Raw genomic sequence first — 23126 nt, 5'->3', positions numbered from 1 at the left:
CAGGTCATGAGATGGAGCTCAAGGTCCAGAGTCTTCTTGAGAGACTCTCTCCCTCTCCTTCTGCCCCTCCCACTCACATGCTCTGTCTAAAATAAATAAATTTTCAAAAAAACAATGTTTAGGAATACCTTTAAAATAATATGGGCAAATGTTTCTGCTAAAAGTTAAGGTGCCTCTACAATATGATTTCAAATCTTAAAGAAACAAAGTACATAGAAAATGGCTGGAAGTAAATATACTAATTCTAATAGCAAATTACCAATACTGGAAGGGTAGATGGAGCTGAGTGACTTTTTTTGCATTTTTAAATTTACATTTGTATTTTCTATAATGTGTATTTAATAGCACAGTGGGGAGAAAACACTGCTATATATTTTTAATGTATTTTTTAGAGCAGGTTTGGGTTTATAGCAAAGTTGAGAAGGTATAGAGATTTCCCATTTACCCCCTGCCTCCCCAACCATGCATAACCTCCCCCACTATGGACATCCCACCAGAGTGGTACATTGTTGAAATTAATGAGCTCATATTGACATGTCTAATCACCCAAGGACCATAGTTTACATTAGGGTTTACTGTTGTACATTCTGTGAGTTTACACAAATATATTAAAGACATGTATCTACAACTGAGTATCATATAGAGTACTTTTATGCCCTAAAATCCTCTGTGCTTTGCCCATTTATCTTCCTCCCCCCAACCCTTGGCAACCACTTTTACTTCTTACTGTGGACAGTTTCTCTTTTACCGAGAGGTCATATAGTTGGAATCATATAGCATATAGTCTTTTCAGACAGGCTAGTTTTGCTTAGTAACATGCACTTAAACTTCCTCCATGTCTTTGAATGGTTTGATAGCTCATTTCTTTATGGCACTGAAGAATCCATTGTCTGGATGGGCCACAGTTACTGTGTATCTGTTGACCTCCTGAAGAGCATCTTGGTTGCTTCCAAGTTTTGGCGCTTCTTATGAACAAAGCTGCTATATACGTCTGCAACTGCTGTAGGTTTTCATGGGGATGTATGTTTTGAGCTTCTTTGGGTAAATACCAAGGAGTGTGATTGCCAGATCATATGATAAGGGCGTGTTTAGTTTTGTAAGGAACTTCCAAACTGCCCTCTAAAGTGGCTGTACCATTTTGCATTTCCCCTGGCAATGAATGAGAGTTCCTATCGCTCCACACCCTCACCAGCGTTTGGTAGCATCATGGCTCTGGATTTTGGGCATTCTCATAGGTGTATGGTGGTATCTCATTTTAATTTGCATTTACCTAATGACTGTGACGACGTCTTTTCATGTGCTTTTTTGCCATCTGTGTATCTTCTTTAGTGAGGTGTCTGTTAAGCTCCTTGGCCCATTTGTTAATCAAATTGTTGGTTCTCTTATTGTTGAGTTTTAGGAGTTGTATATTATGGATAATAGTCCTTAGCAGACGTCTTTTGCAACTATCCCCCCCCCATTTATCTTTTCATTCTCTTGATCGCTGCTATTAAAACAAAACATGTTATTGTTCAAGGACAGGATCGGGTAAAGGTAGATGGTTTATTCAGTGACTGATCTTGAGTACCTCCCTACTGTATGTCAGGCCCTGGTTTAGGCACTGGAGTCACAAAGTAAGACTCAGCCCCTGACCTGAAGCTGGTGATCTAATTGAAAGAGGGAGATGAACAGATGAGTAGACAAGCATACTGTAGCTCTCTTGGTACTCCAGACATGCAGAAGAGGGGCAGATCATGTGGGGGGAAGAAAGTTTTGAGATTGTTCTATTGTTCATGGCTTGATGTGAGCCCTGAGTGGGGTGAGGCTTTTAGAAAATTGAATCTAGTTAATAACTGGATTGGAAATTCATTGATCACAGGATCTGTTTTTAATGACTTCAATGGTCATTTGACCTTTGGGCCATGATGGGTTTGGGGAGGCATGATTTGAAGGAAACATGAGCAAGCAAGACTTTATCCTCAGGAGGGACCCTAGGATGACGTAGGGTCAGGAATGACTGGAGTGAGGACCCTCAGGGGTGGGTACACAATAGTGCTTTCATGTACTTTGATGGTTATTAGGTGTAGGAAAGAGTAGATTTACTCAATTTTGCTTCTGGTGTTGGAATATGACCAGTGGATAGAACAATTACTTTATTTTCTCTAGTTTCTGATTTCTCATCTCTGGAATGATTATACATTACAGGCTTCCTTATCTGTGCAATGATTACTCTGAAGTACTTAACCCTAAATAAGCGGAGAACCATCTTCGTTCACTATGAAAGTAGGTTTGGTAGCTGGCAGAGCTGTCCAACAAGGGAAGTGTCTGCCCATGGAGTAGTGAACTTCCCATTCGTCAGAGGTATTCAATTTGGGCTGTTGATTAGGGATGCAGTAGAAGAGGAGGACAGGAATTCGGCTGACCTCTGAAATCCTTTCCAGTTCGTAGGGTTATTATGTGACTTGTCAATGGTGAAAGATAATGTGGAATAGGGGGATACACCTCTGCTTGCATAGTATTTGAGTGAACGTAAGCTCTTTTAAAAAATATTTATAAGTGAGTCCCCACACTTTTGGGAGACCCTTCTGGGGTCATTCTAGAGAGGATGAGGAGAACCATTTCACGGTTGGTCGGGGTTGTGACTGCTGAAAACTGAATTTGGTCTTTCAGAAACATAGAGTGAGGGTGGGCTGGAAGTGGTGAATGATAAAATAGATGATGGTGTTGAAGACCAGTGTGTTGATTGGGCAGTTTTATTCAGTATACTGAATGAATGAAGATGGGGCCCTTTAACTGAATGATGGCTTGTCCACTTGGCTGTGGTGGACCTGGGAGTGCCCTTGATCATCTCCTTCCTGTTTCGTCTCCCACACTGCAGATTTCTGTCACCAGCTGTAGCGCATTAAAAACTGTTCTGACCCCAGGGATCAGGCTGAGCCCCATGATGGCTCTCTAGGTTTAGGGACAAAGAGAACAAAGGGACAAATTTAAAGAAATCTGGAGTGAGGTTTTCCAGGAATGCACATTTTTGGTTTATATCAGACAATAATGTTTGTGGTTCGAGTTAAAAAACATACTTTTTCAGTTTATTAATAGCTTACACATAGAAAATACAATGTTCATTTCTATAAAATTTGACTTAGTTTAATTTTGCCTAAATTTTACTTAAATAGAGGGCATATTTAGAATCTGCTATGATGATTTAAAAATTTTAGGTTCTCTTCCTGATATTTTTGGGTTACTTTTTGTTGGGGGGGGCAGTGCTAGGGGTAAATCCCATAACGAAATTTCTTAGACAGCTCTGCAGAGAGAATGGAGGCTTATCTCAAATTTGGAGAATATCACAAGATGATTTCTATGTCCCCGTGATCCAGCCTCACATTTTGGCACTTGAAAAATCAGTATTTGGCAAGAAAGTGCTCTCTTTCCATGGAGTGAAGCAATTTGGGGGTGCAGGAAGTAGGGGATGACAGCTTTGGGTATATGTAAAAAATACAGGCAGGACGTGGTTTTTTAGAACTGAAGTTGGAAATGTTTTGCCCTTAATGATAAAGGTCTGCTTTATCTCAGTATCTTTGGGGCCTCACAGAGTATGGACCATCGGCTGGGTTTGTTGAATCGCTCAGAACTTCTTCCTTGGGCTGCTTACTGGAGGTATGGGAAACACTTAGACTATCGTATGCTTTTCTTTTTTTTTTTTTTTAAAGCAAAGTATGATAAGAAATAACCGTTCACAGCCTTTTTTGTCCTTTGAGTGTAGGGAAGCCATAAAACTCTTTTAGTAAAAACAACCACTTTCAGTGGCTGGTTTTTTTTTTTTTTTTTGGTGCTTGCGGAATGAAAAACTCCCTCTCCTCTTTCTATTTTTCTTCTGCTGGAAATGAATTGCTCTTGGTGTGCCATTCTTAAATTCATGTGTCCTCTATCCATTTTAATCTTGTTATCTATTTTTATGGTGACTGTCGCCATGGTACTCGAGCTCTTTACATAGCACAACAGAGATTTCAGATGTCTGATAGGACAGCTCAAAGTTCTCCTGCAGCCAGCAGAGAAACAGTGTCAGAGGAGCTTTTTTTTTTTTTTTTAATTGAGGTATAATTTGCATACACTGGAATGCTTAGATCTTAAGTATGCTGTTTAATCAGTTTTGACAAATGCGTTTTGAGACAGAACATTTCTATCACTGCAGACGTGTTCCCTGTGACCATTTCCAGATTACCGCCGCCACCCCCCCAGAAGTACCATAGCTCTGATCTCAGTCACCCTGGTTAGTTTTGCCTCCTAGGATCTTAATATTAAAATGTTGGCTTTTTGAGTAGGGCTTTGAAGAGGCCGAAGAGTGTGTTTTAAAATCAGTAGTTTATATGGTTAGGTGGCCCTGGTAAGTAAATAATTTTTGGCACTCGTGTGCTCATGCATACAGATTCGTCCTCCTCATTAGTCCACAGGATCCAGATTAATGGTAGGAATTCTGATAAGAGTCTGAGGCACACACAACCAGGCCTAGGGTGGAATGTGTGCGGTTGGGCAGAGGCTGCCATTATTGGCTAGTGTGTGTTAGTTGCCTGTGTTGGAGAGGCAGAATGCTCATCTAGAACTGCAGTTGCTCCTAGGACATCCCCTTGGGTTTCCAGAAGCCCCCCTGACATGCTTTCTCTCTTTCCCTGCCTCTTCCTTGAACTAGCATATAAATTTAATGATCCAAGGAGTTATAGTGTTGGGCTTGTAATAGTGTCCAAGGTCTGTGTTGCAAAGCCCACTCCCTGCACTGCTGAGCTCTCAGCCTCCTGGAAAGCATGTGTCAGATTCAGATACAAATTGCTCTCAACACTTTACTGAAATGTATTGAAAAGGGTCAGTTTCTTCCTCCCTCCCCCCCCTTAAAAAAAAACTTAAACAGTTAAATGCAGTTTTCATCACAGAGAATGCATGAATACATTCTCTGTAGAAAACAAAACAAAACAAAACAAAACAAAAACAAATGCTGACTTCCCAGAGGAAACAGAATCTTCTTGACAACCACTCCTAATCGCAGGCCTTCTCCAGAGGTTAACCTCTGTTAGAGGAGTTTGTTGGTAACTAGATGCTTTATGTACTTGTGTTAAAACAAGTTCAGCATGTTGGCTCCCCTGTCCCCCACTGCAGGACATCTTGGTGATTGCTTCCTGTCCGCCCATCTAGGACTTCCTGATTTTGTCTAACTCCTACCTCGCAGTCTTGAGAACCTTTCCCTAGTTGATGGGCATTTAAGTTATTTCCAAACTCTTTCGTATTATAAACCTGTTACAGTAAACTTGGCTGCACATGCCTCTCTTTGTTCATCTAGGGTAGATACTAAGAGAAAGCAGTTGTTGGGTAATAGAGTGCTCTGATTTGAAATCTTAAGGAAGATACATTGCAAGGTCAGTTCCTAGCTTAGACCTGATTATAGGCCAGAGCATACTTGAAGTGCATTTGGACATGAAGCGATTGTGCCTCCCTCCCTCACTCACTCCTGCTCTCCTCTTCCCTTCCTGTTGACATGCAACGTTGTATTAGTTTCAGGTATATAACGTAGTGATTCAACAACCCTGTACTGCAACTGTAGCTACTGTCTGTCACCACACAATGCCATTACAATACATCGACTTCATTTCCTTTGCCATACCTTTCATCCCCTGACTTACTTGTTCCATTGCTGGAAGACTGTATCTCTCATTCCCCTTCACTCATTTTGCCTGTCCCCTTGCCCCTGCCCCCCGGCACCCATCAGTTCTATGTTTTTATGAATCTGATTCTGCTTTTTGTTTATTTGCTTTGTTTCTTAGATTCCATGGAGGAGTGAAATCATATGGTATTTGTCTCACATAGCATAATACCATTTAGATCTATCTCTGTTGTCGCAAATGGCAAGATCTCTCTCTCTTTTTTTTTTTTTTTAAGCTGTTTATTTATTAGAGAGAGAGCTCAAGCAGGGGGGACGGCAGGCAGAGGGGGCAGACAGAGAAGCTAAGATGTGGGACTCGATCTGTGGACCCTGGGATCATGACCTGAGCCAAAGGCAGCCACTTGGCCAACTGAGACACCGAGGTGTCCCTCTTTTTTTTTTTTTTTTTTAATGGCTGAGTAATACTCCTGTATATGTACCCTGCATCTTCTTTATCCTTCTGTAGACACGTGGGCTGTGTCCATATGTTGACTACTGTAAATAATGCTGCAGTAAACGTGGGGTGCATATATATTTTCGAATTAGTGTTTTCATTTTCTTTGGGTAAATACCCAGTAGCAGAATCAGATGGTATTTCTATTTTTAATTTTTTGAGGAAACTCCATACTGTTCACAGCGGCTGCACCAGTTTGCATTCCTGCCAACAGTGCATGAGAGTTCCTTTTTCTCTACGTCCTCACCAACGCTTGTGATCTATTACTTGATACTTTAAAAATTTTTAAAAAATTTCTTTCTGATTTTAGCCATTCTGACAGATGTGAGGTGATAGTTCATGATGGTTTTGATTTGCATTTCCCTGATGATGAGTGATACAGAGCATCTTTTCATGTATCTGTTGGTCAGCTGTATGTCTTCTTGGAGAAATGTCTATTCAGTTTCTCTGCCCAATTTTAATCAGATTATTTATTTTGGGGGTGTTGAGTTGTATAAATTCTTCGTGTATTTTGGATACTAACCCCTAATTGGTTATGTCATTTGCAAATATCTTCTCCCATTCAGTAGAGATTTTATTGGTTTCCATCATTGTGCAGAAACATTTATTTTGATGTTGTCCCAGTAGTTTGTTTTTGCTTTTGTTTCCTTTGCCTCAGGAGGCAAATCTAGAAGAATATTGCTGAGGCCAGTGTCAAATAAATTACTGCCCATGTTCTCTTCTAGGATTTTTATGGCTTCAGGTCTCACATTAAGGTCTTGAATGCATTTCGAGTGTCTGTGTTTGGTGTAAGCCAGTGGTCATTCTTTTACAGGTAGCTGTACCTTCCTCCCAGCACCATTTATTGAAGAGCTCTCTTTTCCCTATTGTGTATTATTATTTTTTAAATTTTTATTTATTTTTTAAATTTCTTCTCAGTGTCCACCCTATTGTGTATTCTTGCCTCCTTTGTCATAGATGAATTGACCATACAAGCCTGGGTTTGCTTCTGGCCTATCTTCTGTTCTATTGATCTATGTGTCCATTTCTATGTCAGTACCATACTATTTTGTTTATTGCAGCTTTGTAGCATATCTTGAAATCTGGGATTATGATACATCCAGCTTTGTTCTTTCTCAAGATTGCTTTGGTGTTCACAGCCTTTTATGTTTCCATACAAATTTTAGTATTGTTTGTTTTAGGTCTGTGAAAAATGCTGTTGGTGTTTTTTTTTAAAGATTTTATTTATTTATTTGACAGAGAGAAATCACAAGTAGATGGAGAGGCAGGCAGAGAGAGAGAGAGAGAGAGAAAGCAGGCTCCCCGCTGAGCAGAGAGCCCGATGCGGGACTCGATCCCAGGACCCTGAGATCATGACCTGAGCCGAAGGCAGCGGCTTAACCCACTGAGCCACCCAGGCGCCCCCTGTTGGTGTTTTGATGGGGTTTGCATATGGGCATTTTAACAGTATTAATTCTTCCCATCCATGAGCATGAAATATTTTTCCATTTGTTTGTGTCATCTTAATAGTTTTCAGTGTGCAGGTCTTTCACTTCCTTGGTTGAATTTCTACCTAGGTATTTTACTCTTTTTTAATGTGGACATAAACGGAATTGTTTTCTTAATTTTTCTCTGTGCTACTTTATTCTTAGTGTGTAGAAATACACCTGATTTCTGGGTATTAATTTTGTATCCTGCAACATTGAACTCATTCGTAATTTCTAATAGTTTTGATAGAGTTCTAGGGTTTTCTGCGTATAGTATTATGTCATCTGCAAAGTCACAGTTTACTTCTTCTCACCAATATGGGTGCCCCCCCCCGCCCCATGTCTGATTGCTACGGCTAGTATGAAACAGTTGTTTCCTAAGACTAGGGCCGGGTTTAAGTTGTGCTACGTGTGTGGCTCCCTGGCCACCCCTCCGCCCCCGCCGGCTGTAGGTCAAGGCTGCTTGGCTACAACAGGTGGTGTTGGGAAGAGCCCGTCTGAGCCCCATCATTCATTCTTTCCGGTCTCCCTGAGGACTTTGGTCTGCATATTGGTCGTGGTTGCGTGGAGAGGAATCACAGGTTGGATGCGTAGCACATTAGGACTCTGGATGGCAAATTCTCAGTCCAGTTCATTTCCAAACTGGAGACCTTCAGTGCATCTGTAATTCTTCTCGGTGACATCTTTAGAATTCCAAGTGTGCTTAAATGCTCAAGCCAAGGGCGAGGCACATTTGGAAGCATTTTAGCGTTCTTAAAAAAAAATCTAGAACGCTGTCATATTACTTTTATTAACAGTTTCATTTTATTTGGAGAAGGATGATGTGTGTCTCTCTGTATTTACACTTCTTGCCATGATCTCTGGATTTCCGAGAACTCCCTAGAAATCATGAAAATTCATCATGTCAGGCCAAATCCATGCCTGTAGGAGGCAGTGTGTCGAGGGAGGACTTGGCTGTCTCTCTCTTGAAGGCACCTGCATGCTGGTGCTGCTGGTCACCTCACTGATGAGAGGCAGGGCCCTTTGCAGCTATAAGTATTAGACGGGGATTTGTCTTCAGATCCTTCATGCAGACGTTAATGCAAATGGTTCTGGTTCTGATTCCAGGGGGACCCCCCCCTGTTGCGTTAAAACTCCTGTCCAAACCCAGTGATGCATTTACATAGTCTTCTTTTGGGGCGTTGAGGCATACGCTCCTCTAGTCTCTCTTGAGCATCAGCAGACGGTACCTCTTCTGTCATTTCAGGATTTGTTGACAAAGTTGGCACCCTGCCTTATCTCAGGGCCCTCCTGGCCTTGGTCTTTCTGGCCTCCTTAGCAAGTCTGCCCCATCACACAACCCATTTAGGTGACTCTCCTCTGGTCTTATAGGTTGTCTTTTTTGGCGGGCAGCAGCCAGTGTGCTCAGTATGGATGAGTCTCTAATTTTATGGGGAAGAGGTAGGTGGGTAGTACGTTTGTTTTTAGTATTCTTGCCGTGGTGGTGGACAAAATGGTTTGTCTTTCTGTCTTTTGGCCTTGGTGATCACAGTAGTATGACAGTCTGATCTACAGTGACATTGAGGTTCTTTTATGGGGTTCTGATGATTGCCCTAGAGCTTTGACATGGCCTTGAGTGTTTTTTCCTTATATGTATTACATTTCCCTTGTCATTGTTATAATTTACTGGCTGCTTTTCCTCTTATTTGTTCAAAGTTTCCCTTGTAATCTTCCCATAAGTTTGGCTTAGCACTACTCAGAGTTTAGTGTTTTTTTTCTTCTCTTTTTTTTCTGCCTATCATGTATCACGTACTCTGCAAGGAAGGGATGGTGCTTAGTACCTGAGGTGCATTTTTTCACTTTTTTTCCTAGGCTGCTCTGTCAGACCCAGTGAATCAGAATTTCCAGAAAGAGGAGCTTGGGGACCCTTTAAGACCAAGAGACTGTTGAAAACAAAGCTGCATTTCTTCTCCAAAGCCCCAAATTATCTTTGGAGTAGGAGCCAGTGTTTTCCTCCTTTTATAGTGAGGAAACAGACAAAGAGAGGCAGGTGATTTGCCCAAGGTCACACATTGGGAAGTTCGAGTTTGTTTGCAACCCTGACTCTTTCGCTCTGCATTCTCTTGGGCAAATTTATAATAAGTGTTAGATAATAATTTTAGTCCTGACCCTGAGTGAGCCCCATGCTTGACACTTTGCTCTCACAATGCCCATTTCATTTCCTCTTCTGCGGACTGAACCACCACCACCACATGAACCTCTCGGTGACTCAAGTTTTTCCTAACAAGGAGCCTGTAAGAGGTAATGTAGTCTAGCCTCTTCCTCCTCTTCCTCGATGCATAGATCTCCCGTATAATAGAGTAGAAAGAGCAGAATCTGAACCACACATATCTGAGCTCCTGTCTTGGTTCAGTCACGTCGTGCTCTGTGGCCTTGGGCACATGACTCAACGTGTGTGAACCTCAGTATCCTTACCTGTAAAATGGAGAAGACAGTAGTCTTTCTCTTTGGGATTATTCAAAGGGTGAAATGTGATGCAGTACATGAAATGCTCAGCAAGTGACTGGCACATAAGCCTTTGGCAAATAATGGCTATTGGAACCTTCCAGAAGGAGCATCAGTCTTCAAAAGGCTGTTTGTTATAGAGAAGAGCCCCTGTTTTTCTCTTTCCGGTTTATTCTGTAACAGTTCTAATGATGTAGTTAGACGCAGTTTTGTTTCTTGTGTACATGGAAGTGCCTTTTTCCTCAAAGGCTCTAGTCCTCTGGTGGCCCCCCAACTACCCGCTACGTGGGCGGCCTCCTTGATTGTCCTTGAAGCAGGCAGGAGCTCACCAGCGCCATGTAACCACGGCTTGTGTGTCTTGGCCTACTGAGTGCTGATTTCATCCTTCACTTCTCTCAAAACTCATGAGTGTGAGCCATCTGGTCTCTGTGATTGATCCACATTTATTTTGTCACTTTGGCTTAGACCATCCTCACCAGTGAGCACTCTGCCTGATGCCATTAACCTGTCCATTTCAGGGAAGACATTCACAAGTGGACACCCCGGTGTCCTGAGCCAAGACCGGGGTGAAGCAGCATTCAGCCAGTTTCTCCATCTCTGTTTTGTCTTTGAATCCAGCCTCAGCCACGTAATTTTTGGGGCATGAAGACTCCCGAAACAGCCTTCTTTGGAGAAGGGTACTCCCTGAGTGGTTGTGCTCTGGGCAAGCCCCTCCCCGATGGTGTTCATTTTTCACCATGTATTTAAACAGTCTTCTTGACGGTGTCTCTACTTGCTTCACTTATACTGACTTTCTTTTTTCTGGAGGAGTGTGTCCGTCTCCCTCACCCTCCAGTCACCCAGCAGACTATTTTTTTTTTTTTTAAATATTCATAGCATACTTTCTTTCGGCTTAATTAACTTATGTCAAACACTTAAAATTTTAACATGCACATTCATTTAACTTTTTGAGCTTCATCCTGAAAACCATTTTTTTTTTTTTTTAATCAGACTTCCATGTCAGAGTGCTGGATGTTTTTTGCCTTTTCCTGAAATAAGCAAATTCTGATGCATTCATCTAATTATACCGCACAAAGATAGGAACTTGCTCTGGAACCATCCACATGCAGAGGTGTGGTCCAGGTGGGAGCTCCGTTTGCCCAACATTCTCTAAAGGCAGGGGCTGACCCTTGGGCTTCTTCGTCATTCTGGGCAGTTCGTCAGTTAAGAGTTTGGCACCTGTGTGGAGCATCAGCATATTTTTATAAACGTTGTTTGTGTTCTGGGGTGCCCCTCTCCCTGGGTCTCTGGGGAGTTGGTGCTGAGTTGTTTCCCATATGGGTCTGCCCTGGTGTGGGCAGAGTCTGGGTCTTGGACAGCTGGAATCCGAGACTGAAGTGTCTGTGGGTGGGGTACAGATTGGGGAGGCTGCCGCTGGAGGGTGCTCGGGGAGGCCGGTTGGGTTCCGCCTCCCGGAGCTTTGGCAGCAGGCCCTGATTCACCCTGGGCAGGGCACCAAGAGAGATTTTGGCTCTGGGGAGTGGAGCGGGATTTGGGCCTGTGTGTGAGCGGGTGGGGGCGGGGGCAGGTCACGTGGGCGAGGGGCAGTGGCCCGGGTCCTGACTTGGAACTGCAGTGGCAGAGCTGTCTGGCTGGGTGTTGAACTCTAAGCCCTGATCCCTGGGGTGGTTGACTGGAGCCAGCAGGCCTCCAGATGGAATCTGTTGGACTTCTGGGTTCCCCTCATCCTGCTGAAATCAGTTTTGTTGTGATTTCCATTAGTCAGTGGCTCACCCGTAGTTTGCTTTTGGATTTCCTTTGGAGTCAGTAGTTGTATTATGGTTCTGGTATTACGGTCCTTTGCTGAGTGCGATTCCCAGATGCCAGTGCGACAGTGACCACTGAGCCTTCTGAGCCGTCTATTGCGTAATGAACGTAGCTAATCTAACACTGTCTAGAGTAAGGGAATAGGGCAAGGGAACACATCTGTCGGGTGCTGGGTACTTCCAGATTCTGGATACGTTTCTCATTATCTACAGGTGAGGCAGGAAACGAGGCTCCAGAGTGGTGGCTGAGTGTCGCAGGTCACACAGGTGGAGGTGACTGGCTCTCATAATCCTGTCTACCGTCTCTTCTCTCCCTGGAGAAGTGCCTCTGCAGCGAATGCTCCTCTGCGGGCTGGCTGTCCATTTTGGTGAGGCGTGTTCAGCCCCTCAGCATCCTACAGCCTTTCCCCCTCCGCCATGGCAACTCGGGGATAGGGAGCGTTCCTGCTGGTTTTGGAGGGTGCTCCCCTCTCAGAGCAGAGCAGAGTCTCCCAGGAGAAGATAATAGAGCAACAGGGTGAGGGGCTGCCCCCCCCCCCCGCCCCCCAGTCTGGAAACAGAAAACCTGATAGTTCATGGGGGAGTGGGAATAAAGGAAAAGTTGGATTAAAAGTTGGTCTGTAGAAGCCTGGCACTCCCCCTACTGATCAGACAGCTCTGTAGCCATTGGCCAGTCAGCCATTCTGGTCTTAGAACAAATTCTGGTGTTAGCTCCTATTTCAGGATTTAAGTGCTTCCAGCTACTACAATATTCTGTTGTGCCAATATTACATGTTTCTTGTGATTTATAATTTCTGAGATTACAGTTTACTTCCCATTAGCTTACATTTTAGATTGGTGCCTCCCAGATGACCTTTGGGTTCCTGAGAGGTATTTGGGTAGGTATTCCCGGTCCCTTTCCTTACCTATTAACCTTTCTTGGTTAGGTGTCTCTGAGTTGACCAATCTTGTCTGCATGTGCATGGTTTCTTATCTTTAATTTGGGGTCTCACACTGGTGGTGCACTCCCCAGACCAGGTGGCACCCGAAGCCCTGTGTGCTCTGATCAGCCCTCACAGGAAAGGGTTGCTGTCCTTTTATTAAGATGCTGGTTCCAGCGAGGCAAGTCAGTAGGTGGCTGTCCCCCTCCTTACAGGCCCCACTGTCGTGACTAGTATTTTTTCCAGTTTTATTGAGGATCAGCTGAGATACATCACTGCAGAAGTACAGTGTGATGGGTTGCTTTACATATTTTGTGAAACAATTATCACAAGGGATTCAGCTAACATTTGTCTTAATGCTGATTCAGTGAAAAGAAAGAAGAAAGGGAGAAAAGTGTTCGTGTGATGAGTACTCTCAGACACTACTCTCTTAGCACCTTTGCTGTAGATCACCCAGCAGTGGTGGCTCTAGGCTTTGCGTGGACGTCACATCCCCCATACTTATTTATCTTATCACTGGGACCTTGTGTCTCTTGGCTACCTTCCTCTGATGCCCCGCCCCACCATCCCCCTACCTCTGATAACCACGGGTCTGATCTCTTTTTCTCTGAGTTCTTGTTTGCTTGTATTGCTCTTGTTTTTATTTTAGATTCCACGTGGAAGTGAGATCATACCTTATATGTCTTTCTCTGACTTATTTCACTTAACACAATGCCTTCAGGGTCTGTCCGTGTTATTGCAAATGGTGGGATTTCCTCATTTTTCATGGCTGAATAATAGCCCACAGTAGATAATATACATCTTCTTTATTCATCTGTCAGTGGACATTTAGGTTGTTTCCATGTCTTAGCTACTATAAGATAATGCTGCTATGAACACAAGGGTTAATTTTTTTTTTAACCTTTGGATAAATTCCTAACAGTGGAATTCCTGGATCATAGGGTAGGTCTGTTTTTAATTTGTGAGGAACCTCCATACTGTGTTCCCCAGTGGCTGTACAAGTTTACATTCCCACCAGCAGTGCACAGGGCTCCCTTTTCTCCCCATCCTTGCCAGCGTTGGTTACCTCTAGTCTTTTGGAAGATGATTCTTCAGACAGGTGTGAGGTGGTATCTCATTGTGGTTTTACTTTGTGTTTTCTGATGATGAGCAACGTTGACCATCTTTCCATCTTTTCATGGCCTTCCATATGTCGTCTTCTTTTTTTTTTTTTTTAAAGATTTTATTTATTTATTTGACAACAGAGATCACAAGTAGGCAGAGAGGCAGGCAGAGAGAGAGGGGGTAGCAGGCTCCCTGTCGAGCACAGAGCCCGATGCGGGGCTCGATCCTAGGACCCTATGACCATGACCTGAGCCAAAGGCAGAGGCTTAACCCGCTGAGCCACCCAGGTGCCCCACCTCCATATATCTTCTTTGGAGAAATGTCTGTTTGGGTCCTTTACTCATTTTTTTTTTTAAAGATTTTTATTTATTCATTTATTTGAGAGAGAGAGAGCACAAGCATGCAGAGAGAGAGAGAGAAGAGGATGCAGGCTCCCTGCTGAGCAGAGAGCCCGATGCGGGGCTCGATCCCAGGACCCTGAGATCATGACCTGAGCCGAAGGCAGAGGCTTTAACCCACTGAGCCACCCAGGCATCCCGCTTTAGTCATTTTTGATTAGGTGATTTGAGGATTTTGTTTGTTTGCTCACTGTTCAGTTATATGAGTTCTTTATATGTTTCGGATAATGTTTTGGATATTAACCCCATATCAGGTATATGGTTTGCAAATATTCTTTTCTCCCTCTTCTGTCTGTTGTCCCTAGAGAATGTGATTATTCATTCAAATGACTATTGAAATCCAAATAGTTTCTACTTCAACCACTTAAATGAAAAAAGAAATACATAGAGAGTATATTTCTCTGCCTTCCTAAAGGAGAACATCAGAAAGGCTTTTTTTTTTTTTTATTTTTTTGGTCTTGGGATTGGCACCTTGGGCATCATTACTGCAAGACTTCCCTTTCTGGCATGTGTGCTACTCAGGGCCTTATGCTAATGGATTGTTAGGCTTTTTAAATTCTCACCTCCATGTTTCATATTTGTGGGGGTGGTTGTTTTGTTGCCAGCTTGTGCTTTTTGTTACCATAAATGGTTCTAATAGGTCCTTTCTTCCCAATGAAACTCACACTTTCCTCTTCACAGTCTTAGGAGGATCAGGCAAGGCCATGGGAAGGTATGGGAGCTGTGAACTCCAGAGCCTTCCATCCTGAGACCCCGTCCTGCTGCTGGGTCTCCACTTGTGGAAAAAACAGAACTACTTCAGAGAGGATCCAGGAAAGCTGCAGATGCCACAGCTTGTTAGCTTGGACAAATAACATGACCTTGAGGAATCTCAGTTTTTTGAGCTGTAAAATGGGGATTGTATCGTCCCTCCGTATTTTCTTGAGTTTCCGGGAGGTCAGGAGGCAAAGGAAGTCTGCAAATGTATGTGTTAAAGGGAGTGTAAACCCAAGTGCCATTCAGACAGCACCTCGTGGTTTGAGTTAATGAGCAGGTCTCTTGTATGCTTCCTTTAAAAACTGCTGGAGAGAATGGTTAGTTCTCTAGGAGATACTCAGCTCCTGGTTTTCTTCCTCCCACTGGGCTCTGGGTAAAATGCCGAGTCAGCAATCACTCCTCTCCCCGCCTCCTTCTGGAACGCTCACATAGTTTTAGCACAGTTCAGATCAGGTTTAACCACAGTGCACGCACACACGTACACATGTGTGCTCTCCCTCCCCCCATGCATGTACAAAAACAGTGCTACACAAACTCTCTGCCTCACACGGCATATTCGCAAGCATGTTTTTACCTGTGCCTTCTTCCTTACATAGAATTCTCTGCCTGTTTTCAAGAAAACACAGTGTCAGAACTGAGTTCTAACAGTAAACCTCCTCCTTTGCTTTTGATACTCTGTCGTCATTTTAGGGCAAGCAGCAGGTATATTTCTTAGGGCACATTATTTTTGGAATCTGGGGCTTTCCCTACCCATAGGGATATCATCCACTTAAAACCCTAAACCTAAAAAAAAAGAAAGAAAAAAATCCTAAATCTGATGGGATTTTTTTGTCTGTGTCCTCAAAGGGCTTACAGTCTAAGGATGATGCAGTCCTCCTGGCACTAGTAGACATTCTTACAGATTCCTGATGACCAGCACCCATGTGCTGGGCACTGGCCCAAGAATGTTTTAATACCCAGCAGTGTATGCAGGAGACAGCAGTGCATGAAAGGCACCTCAGTGGTTTTGAAAGCAAATGGGGAGCTAGGTGTGAAAGAAGGGGAAGTGCACTTGTTCCTGGGTAGGACTGTGAGAACAGCTTTTGTTCCCTGCTGGCTGTGCAAACAGAATGATCTCCTTGACTTGGACTGAATGAGATCTCCTTGACTTGGACTGAATGATGGTTGTGCAGTCAGACCAACAAAAGTGTTTGCTGATCATGGTCATTTAGCATTTGCTAGGGAAAATTCGGTGTAACCAGATCAGATGACCTATTTCTATGGTCCATCTGCTGGAATATGAAAATAGCACTGCTATTTGGGACTTTTACTTTTTCTTTCCATTATTCTATTACATCTATTATTAACAATAATGGAAGGCTGGGTGCTCACTTAGAGGGGATGCTGTGGGGAGGATTCCAGCCCTGAATGGGAGTTGGGCAACCTTTAAGGTCCCTGTCAGCCTTGCTGGTCTGTAATTTTTAATTTTGCTGATGGTCTAAACCATCATACACAAATGGAGTGTAATCTAGCTTTTAAAAACCTACAGTAAAAGATGATGATTAGAATGCCCTGAGAATCCAAAGAGTCATTTTTCAAACAGTTGATTTAGAAATGTTGGTATTGAGTCAGTCACTAACATACTCAGTGTGTTATATCTTAAACTTGTATTGTAAAAAATTGAAAATTTTGGAATGGTGTAATAACATAACTTGAGGGGTCTAAAAGTTTTAACTGAGGCCCTTGGCTATTCTCAAAGGGGTTTCTGTGAAAAGCCAGGCTGTATAGAAGCTTCTGGAAAGAAAGGTCAGTATATGCCCAGTGAAGTGAGTATTTTTTTCCTTTTTCTGGAGTAGGCATTGGGGGGGTGGGGTGGGGAATTAAGCCTGAGAACCACCAGGCACCATTTGGATGGTGATAGCATAGGGGTATGGCAACTTACTTTTGCTAGGGCTGAAGGTGACCAGAAGACTAAGAGGATCATAGACGTATTTGCATATAATCATAAACATGTTGTAAATGCACATGGCATCTCTCAGCAGGGGTCATCCCTGGCTAAGCATTGCTGAAAAATGAGTTGTTTGGGAATCCTATATCCTGATAAGTTCTGTTGTAAAATGATAGCTGTGGTTTGCTACAATATTTTGACCTTTGGATGAGCTTAGATAGTCACTTGAAGAAAATTTTCAAGTTAAAACTTGACTTGATTTACGGGACTCCTGGGTGGCTCAGCCAGTTGGGCGGCTGCCTTCGCTCAGGTCATGATCCTGAGGTCCTGGGATTGAATCCCACATCAGGCTCCTTAGCCTGGATCCTGCTTCTCCCTCTGCCTGCTGCTCCCCTGCTTGTGCTCACTTTCTGATTAAAAAAGAAAAACAAAAAATAAAAAAAACCTTTATAGCTTTAAAGGAAAAAAAATTAGCTTTCTGATAAGATAATAAGAAGGATACACAAAATATTAGCCAAAGAATGAAAAACTCAAACTGTTGTTCTGTGTAGTAGTTACCAGTGAAGATCATAAAATGGAAAGCTGAGGTTTAGTAGGGAATCCGAAACTCCTGGCAGAGGGTTGGTGTCCCTCCCCACGTTTATTAGACAGGCAGCAAGCACCTGAGATTTAACAAATGGGAGTCTTATTCCAAGCTTCCTTCTCCTTCAGCAACAACAGCACACCCCAAGAAACGTCATTAGGTGTGTGTTGAATCGTGTTGACTTACGACCTGCCTCCTGGAAGTATGGCTAGGAGTGGACTGTGAGGCCAGGAAGTGGACTGCCTGGCTTGCTGCAGTGTCTTTGGGTGGGAGGAGAGAGCAGCCTTTGTGCATGAGCACGTGTGTACACACACACACACACACACACACACACACACACGTGCTGAGACAGGTGGTTGTCCAGCAACAGTCACATGTCAGATAGCAATTTGCAACTCAGAACCACAGAAAGGGGTAGTTTTCCTATTGTCTGTTGCAGTCATTTAACTGATGGCAGATGTCCTCATTAAGGGCTATTAGTACATCAGAAGTGTTTGCTGAGGTTAACCCCTTTTGGACATTGACCAAAATACAAGGGCAGCCCCCCATGTATTAATGAAAGCAGCAGGGATGAGAAGCACAAAAAGGCTCAGGATCCCTTTAAAACTGTCTATCAGCTGGGAAGGCGTTTTTAGCATAGGTTTATGCTTCCATCAAGGAATTCCTTCACTAACTTCATAAAGTGGGATTGGGGTGTGTGTTGAAACACTGTTACTGTTACCCTGAAGTAGTGGTTTCTTTTTGCTACATTAGAATACTATAGCAAATAGTATATAGCATGGCTGTTTATATGGACTGATTGCTCCCTAGGAAAAAACCAAAGGGAGTGAATAGAAGTAGAGATGAGGAGAGAGGGGTTTGAAGGAGGCTGTAGTTAGATGAATAGAAGTGTACTGGGAGGTAAGGTGGGACCCATTTCCCTGGAGATGGAAATTCACAGGTGATCCTGGCAGGTCAGTGTAGATCCAGAGCTACCCTGGTCCCCTGACTCACCTGTGTGACAAACCCCTGTAGGTGCTTCAGGTCATTTCTGAATCCCTGAGGGATTATGTTGATTATAGTATGCATAAAATGCCATGTCCATAAAATAATGAGAATAATGATGAACCCAAGAGAGGCATCGATTCACCCCAGGCGATGCTGCCCGGTCTGTATTTAGTCTAGATTTGTGTTCTTCACGTCCATGCTATCCATCCCCAGTATAAACTCAGGTAAAATGTTCCTTAACATTTGGGATTGTCATGTTATCTCTTTTTGCTCTCCGAGAGGCAGTATATGTGTAAAGGTCTTCTGAAACACTAAATGATTAACAGTGGCTTGGACTGTTTAACAGGGTCACACTAAAGCATTGACCTTTATTTTGTAGGTCGGAGGCTAAGTGGAGAAGAGATTTTCAAGGAAAGAAAGTGCACAACGAATGGAAAAGAGAGACTTGTAGGAATGAGAGCTAGTTTTTTTTTCTGTTGAGGTTCATTGACATAGGAAAAAAAATACCGTGTAGGTAAAAAGCAGTGTAATTGACTTGTATTTTAAGAGATCCCACACGTACTAGAAATACCCCACCCGGAGCACGGGTTCCTGTTTGTGTAGCCTCCCCAAGCTAACCTCTCTGGCGCTCAGTTTCCTCATCAGAAATAGAAGACTGTTGTTGCTCTCAAGTCATTTCTGAGGATTTAATTAAGTACAGTCTGTGAAAGCTAGTGCCTACTTGGTACTTTAAAAAGGCAGTTTCCCTTCCGTTTTTCTCTTCTGCTTTTAAAAATTAAGATGTGGGCATCCTATAAATAAATCAGATAATAAAATGCATTTCAGTGGAATTGGGCCAGTTAAAGGAGAAAGGCCAGAGAATGCAAGCAAAATCACGTGAGGATGAGCTGGGAGTGGACAAGTTCACCAGTTTGCACAGATCCAGCAAAGCGTTCACAAACCAAGGGAAAAGTATTCTTTAAATTTAAAAAGAAAAAGGCTTAGAAAAACATTGTCAGAGTCTGTTAGCCAAATATTTCAGGCCCCATCTGAAGACTGGAAGCCCAGGAATTTTGGAAATACTATCCTTTCTTCATTTTCAGTGGTAGAAACCTCAAACTTCCTGCTGTGGAAAGTGGGGGTGGCCACTGTATTTTTTTTTGGTTAAGGAAAGGGTTGGGTATTTTTTTTTTTCTTTCCCCGGATGGCTGCTGCCATCTGATGTCTCCAAGTGGCATTGCGGTTTCGGGTTCGCCTCTAGCTTTTAGGAGCCCTCTGAAATTAACCTGAAAGTGACAGGTTCTTGTTTCTGGCTTGAGGCTCCAAGGATGAAGGTGGGTGACTGCTCTCTGAAACTGTGTGAGCTTGGATATATCATTTTTTTTTTTAAATGGTAAAGAATTTTCTCCTTAAATTTTTCTTCTTTTGTGTGTTAAAGCTTCCCAGTAGTGTTCCTGGATGTGAAGTCACCAGACAACTAAACAGGAACTCTATAGGATGCTGGTGACTGTAACCTTTTCTTGTTTTTTGCTTTCTAGGGAAATCATGGCGATGATACCATGCTATCTGATTCCATCTGATTCTGATACCATGCTCTCTGAAGTTTGTAAAATATATTTCTAAAAATGAGCCAAACATTTTCCCTCAATATTTACATTAAAGATTTATTTATTTATTTAGAGCATGAGTAGGGGAAGGGATAGAGGAAGGGAGAGAATCGAAGCAGACCCTGTGCTCAGTGCAAAGCTGGAACTGCCTGTCCCCATTAGGTGTGAAAGTAAGGTCTTATGTACAAGAGGTGTTCAGAGATGAGCTGTCCAGATGACCTGGGAGTTAGGACTTGTTACCCCCAGTGGGAAAAAAAGGGACCATTTGTCATCTTTTTAAGAATATGAAAGTTAAGTCTCTTACAGAATTATGTGGAAGTCTGTGTCCAAAATGTTCATTTCGGGGCGCCTGGGTGGCTCGGGTCACAGTCTCAGGGTCCTGGGATGGAGCCCCACGTTGGGCTCTCTGTTCATCGCGGAGCCTGCTTCCCCCCCACCCCACCTGCCTCTCTACCTACTTGTGATCTCTCTATCAAATAAATAAAATCTTTAAAAAACAAAAACAAAATGTTCATTTCCCTGAATCTGGAACTAGAGTGGACTTCGTTCTAATAACATTACTTTGAATTTCTGTCCCACTTGGCAGGTTGTAAAGATCTTATACAGCGGTGTTCTCATGTGCTCCTCCAAGGTGCTGGTGAGGGGAACATTAGTGTTGTGACTTGTAGGTGAGGACCCACAGGCTCCGAGTAGGTCCTGCCCAGGTGGCCTGAGGGCAGCTCTGTGTTTTCCCTCCCTTAGCAGGAGGCTGCAGGTCAGGGGAAGGATTTCCCGAGTCAGCCTGTTGACTGATACAGATCACTGAGGGATCTGGAAGCTAGAGTTCTTGTTTTTTGGAGTGGTATAGATGGATCAAGGTGAAGGAGTGGCCAGCACTAAGAACCCCTGAGGGTCCCACCCAGCCCTGGGGCTGACTGAGTGCCTGGGTGTTTAGAACCCCTCCTCTCAGGCAGGAGGGTGTTGGCTAATGAAATATCGTTTCAATCTCCTTCCTAGCTTTTCCCTCTCTAGTGTGTGGAAGGCAAGTGCTACTCAGTTCCCCGCTTTCTACAGTTTGATAATTGGGGGTACCCCTGTACCTCAGAGTATCCTGAAATGACACGTGCTGGTTTTCACAACAGCTCCTGTTTATGGTGGGATGAACCCACCAAAGCCTGGAATAGTCTTCCTTGGTCTGGATCTGCGCTGTGGTCCTGCGATTCTGTCACCCCTTAGTGCATTAGTAGCCTGACGCCAGGTGCTGTTGGAGAGAGTCTTCAGGCCACTCTGTATCAGTGAGGAGAGCCAGATTGTAGTCAGGAAACCAGATCTCCTTCAGGCTGTATGTAGTACCATCCACTTTTCTTACTGTGAACAAGTCTCTTAAGCTCTCGGTGTTAGTTTCTTCAAGTGTAAAAGGAGGAGAGTTAGCATCTCATTTCTGTGGCTCTTTGCAACTTTGAAGCCAGCTAAGCTGGAGAGTCTGCAAGTCTGACAGATGTGCTTGTGCTCTGACTTAGCGATGCCGTATATAGGAACCTGACCTAAGGAAGCATCGTTGGTGTGTGTCTGCGGAGGTTGAGCTCAGACGATGCTCCTGCAGGCAGAGCAGATGAGACAGCAGCATAGAGGACTCAGGCCTCAGGGACAATAAAGGGTTTGTTAAGTTAGCAGTGATGAACCTGCTTAAGAAAATATAGTGTGGTTTTGTTTTTGTTGTTTTTATTGAATAATGTTCAGTGATAGGGTAAAACCTACAGAAGCTTTTTAGTGAGAATTCAGTTTACCTAACGATTATCTCCTTTTTGTAGAAATAGAAGAATGTAAATGTATATATTGAAGAAGGCGTGGAACGTTCTGTAGGAAGATCGGGGATCTCTGGGAGGCGGCATCTTGAGTAATTTCTTTTTCTTTGTGCTTATTAGTATTTTCTAAATGTCCCACTGGGAATGGCTGTTACTTGTGTAAAAAGAAAAGGAACTGGAGAAGCTGCTTTAAACTGTTTCATCTACTTTAACAGATGCTTGCAGATGCCTGCTGCATGCAAGGGGTTGTACGGAGAGCTTCCTGATTCCTCCAGATAATGAATAAAGGACCCTCTGTCACCTTTGCCTCCTCAGGAAAGGCAGCAGAATGGCCAGTGTGCTGTCCCGGCGCCTTGGGAAGCGGTCCCTCCTGGGAGCCCGCGTGTTGGGGCCCCCCGGGACTGCCCCACCCTCAGAGCCTCAGACCGAGCTGCTGGAAGGGGCGGCTCCCCAGTCCTTCCTGGCCTCCAAGGACACTTCCTGCCAGGAGCAGCCCAAGGAAATCCTCAAGGGTCCCGGCACCTCAGGCCTCCGGCAAGTGGCCTTTCAGCCTGGGCAGAAGGTAGGTTGAACCCCCAGGTGGACCAGGTGTGTGATCTCCTTGGGGCTGCCAGTAGTGCCCTGAGTGGCAGACCAGAAACTCCCAGGCACCAGTTCGTGCACAGACATTTTACTTGCAGCCCTGTGGGCCCCTGGGCAGTAGGCTTCCCTAGAGAATGAGCCATCATTTTTTTTTTTAAGATTTTATTTATTTATTTGACAGGCAGAGACCACAAGTAAGCAGAGAGGCCGGCAGAGAGAGAGAGAGGAGAGAGAGGAGAGAGGAAGCAGGCACCCTGCTGAGCAATGAGCCTGATGTGGGGCTCAATTCCAGGATCTTGGGATCATGACCTGAGCCGAAGGCAGAGGCTTTAACCCACTGAGCCACCCAGGTGCCCCAGAATGAGCCATCATTAGTAGACCCAGGGCTCCTCCATGACAGTGCTGTCTGGCATTTGTTGTTTTGGAGTCAGGCCTACTCAAAGCCTCAATTCAGAGCACAGCAAGGGCTCTTTTTCTCAGTCTCCCTCCATTTCCAGCTTGACAAAACAAGCATCTTAGGCTTGTAAGAGACAGATAATACTGCATCTTTGAATTCCCTTTAGACATTTTCAGGAGGCAAATGTGTTTAGTCAGAACGGTGTTTGTGTTTCCTTTTCTGGTGGTC

General features: G+C 43.8%; 1 protein-coding gene across 4 annotated transcripts in view; it reads left to right on the top strand.

Moving 5' to 3' along the window:
- ZNF395 (zinc finger protein 395) overlaps positions 1-23126 on the top strand; it is a 44451-nt gene that overhangs the window by 6626 nt on the left and 14699 nt on the right. For all 4 annotated transcript variants that reach the window (XM_004775140.3, XM_004775138.3, XM_045078374.1 and 1 more), the window contains exon 2: positions 22235-22481. In XM_004775140.3, coding sequence (XP_004775197.1) covers positions 22248-22481 — 234 coding nt within the window. In that variant the 5' untranslated portion in view covers positions 22235-22247. The remainder of the gene's footprint in view (positions 1-22234; positions 22482-23126) is intronic.

This window comes from Mustela putorius, unplaced genomic scaffold (genome assembly GCF_011764305.1).
Source record: "Mustela putorius furo isolate JIRA1106 unplaced genomic scaffold, ASM1176430v1.1 tig00000242_pilon_pilon_pilon, whole genome shotgun sequence".
Lineage (NCBI taxonomy): Eukaryota > Metazoa > Chordata > Mammalia > Carnivora > Mustelidae > Mustela > Mustela putorius.
Note: the sequence above shows the minus strand (reverse complement) of the source record. Positions and strands in the feature narration are given on the sequence as shown.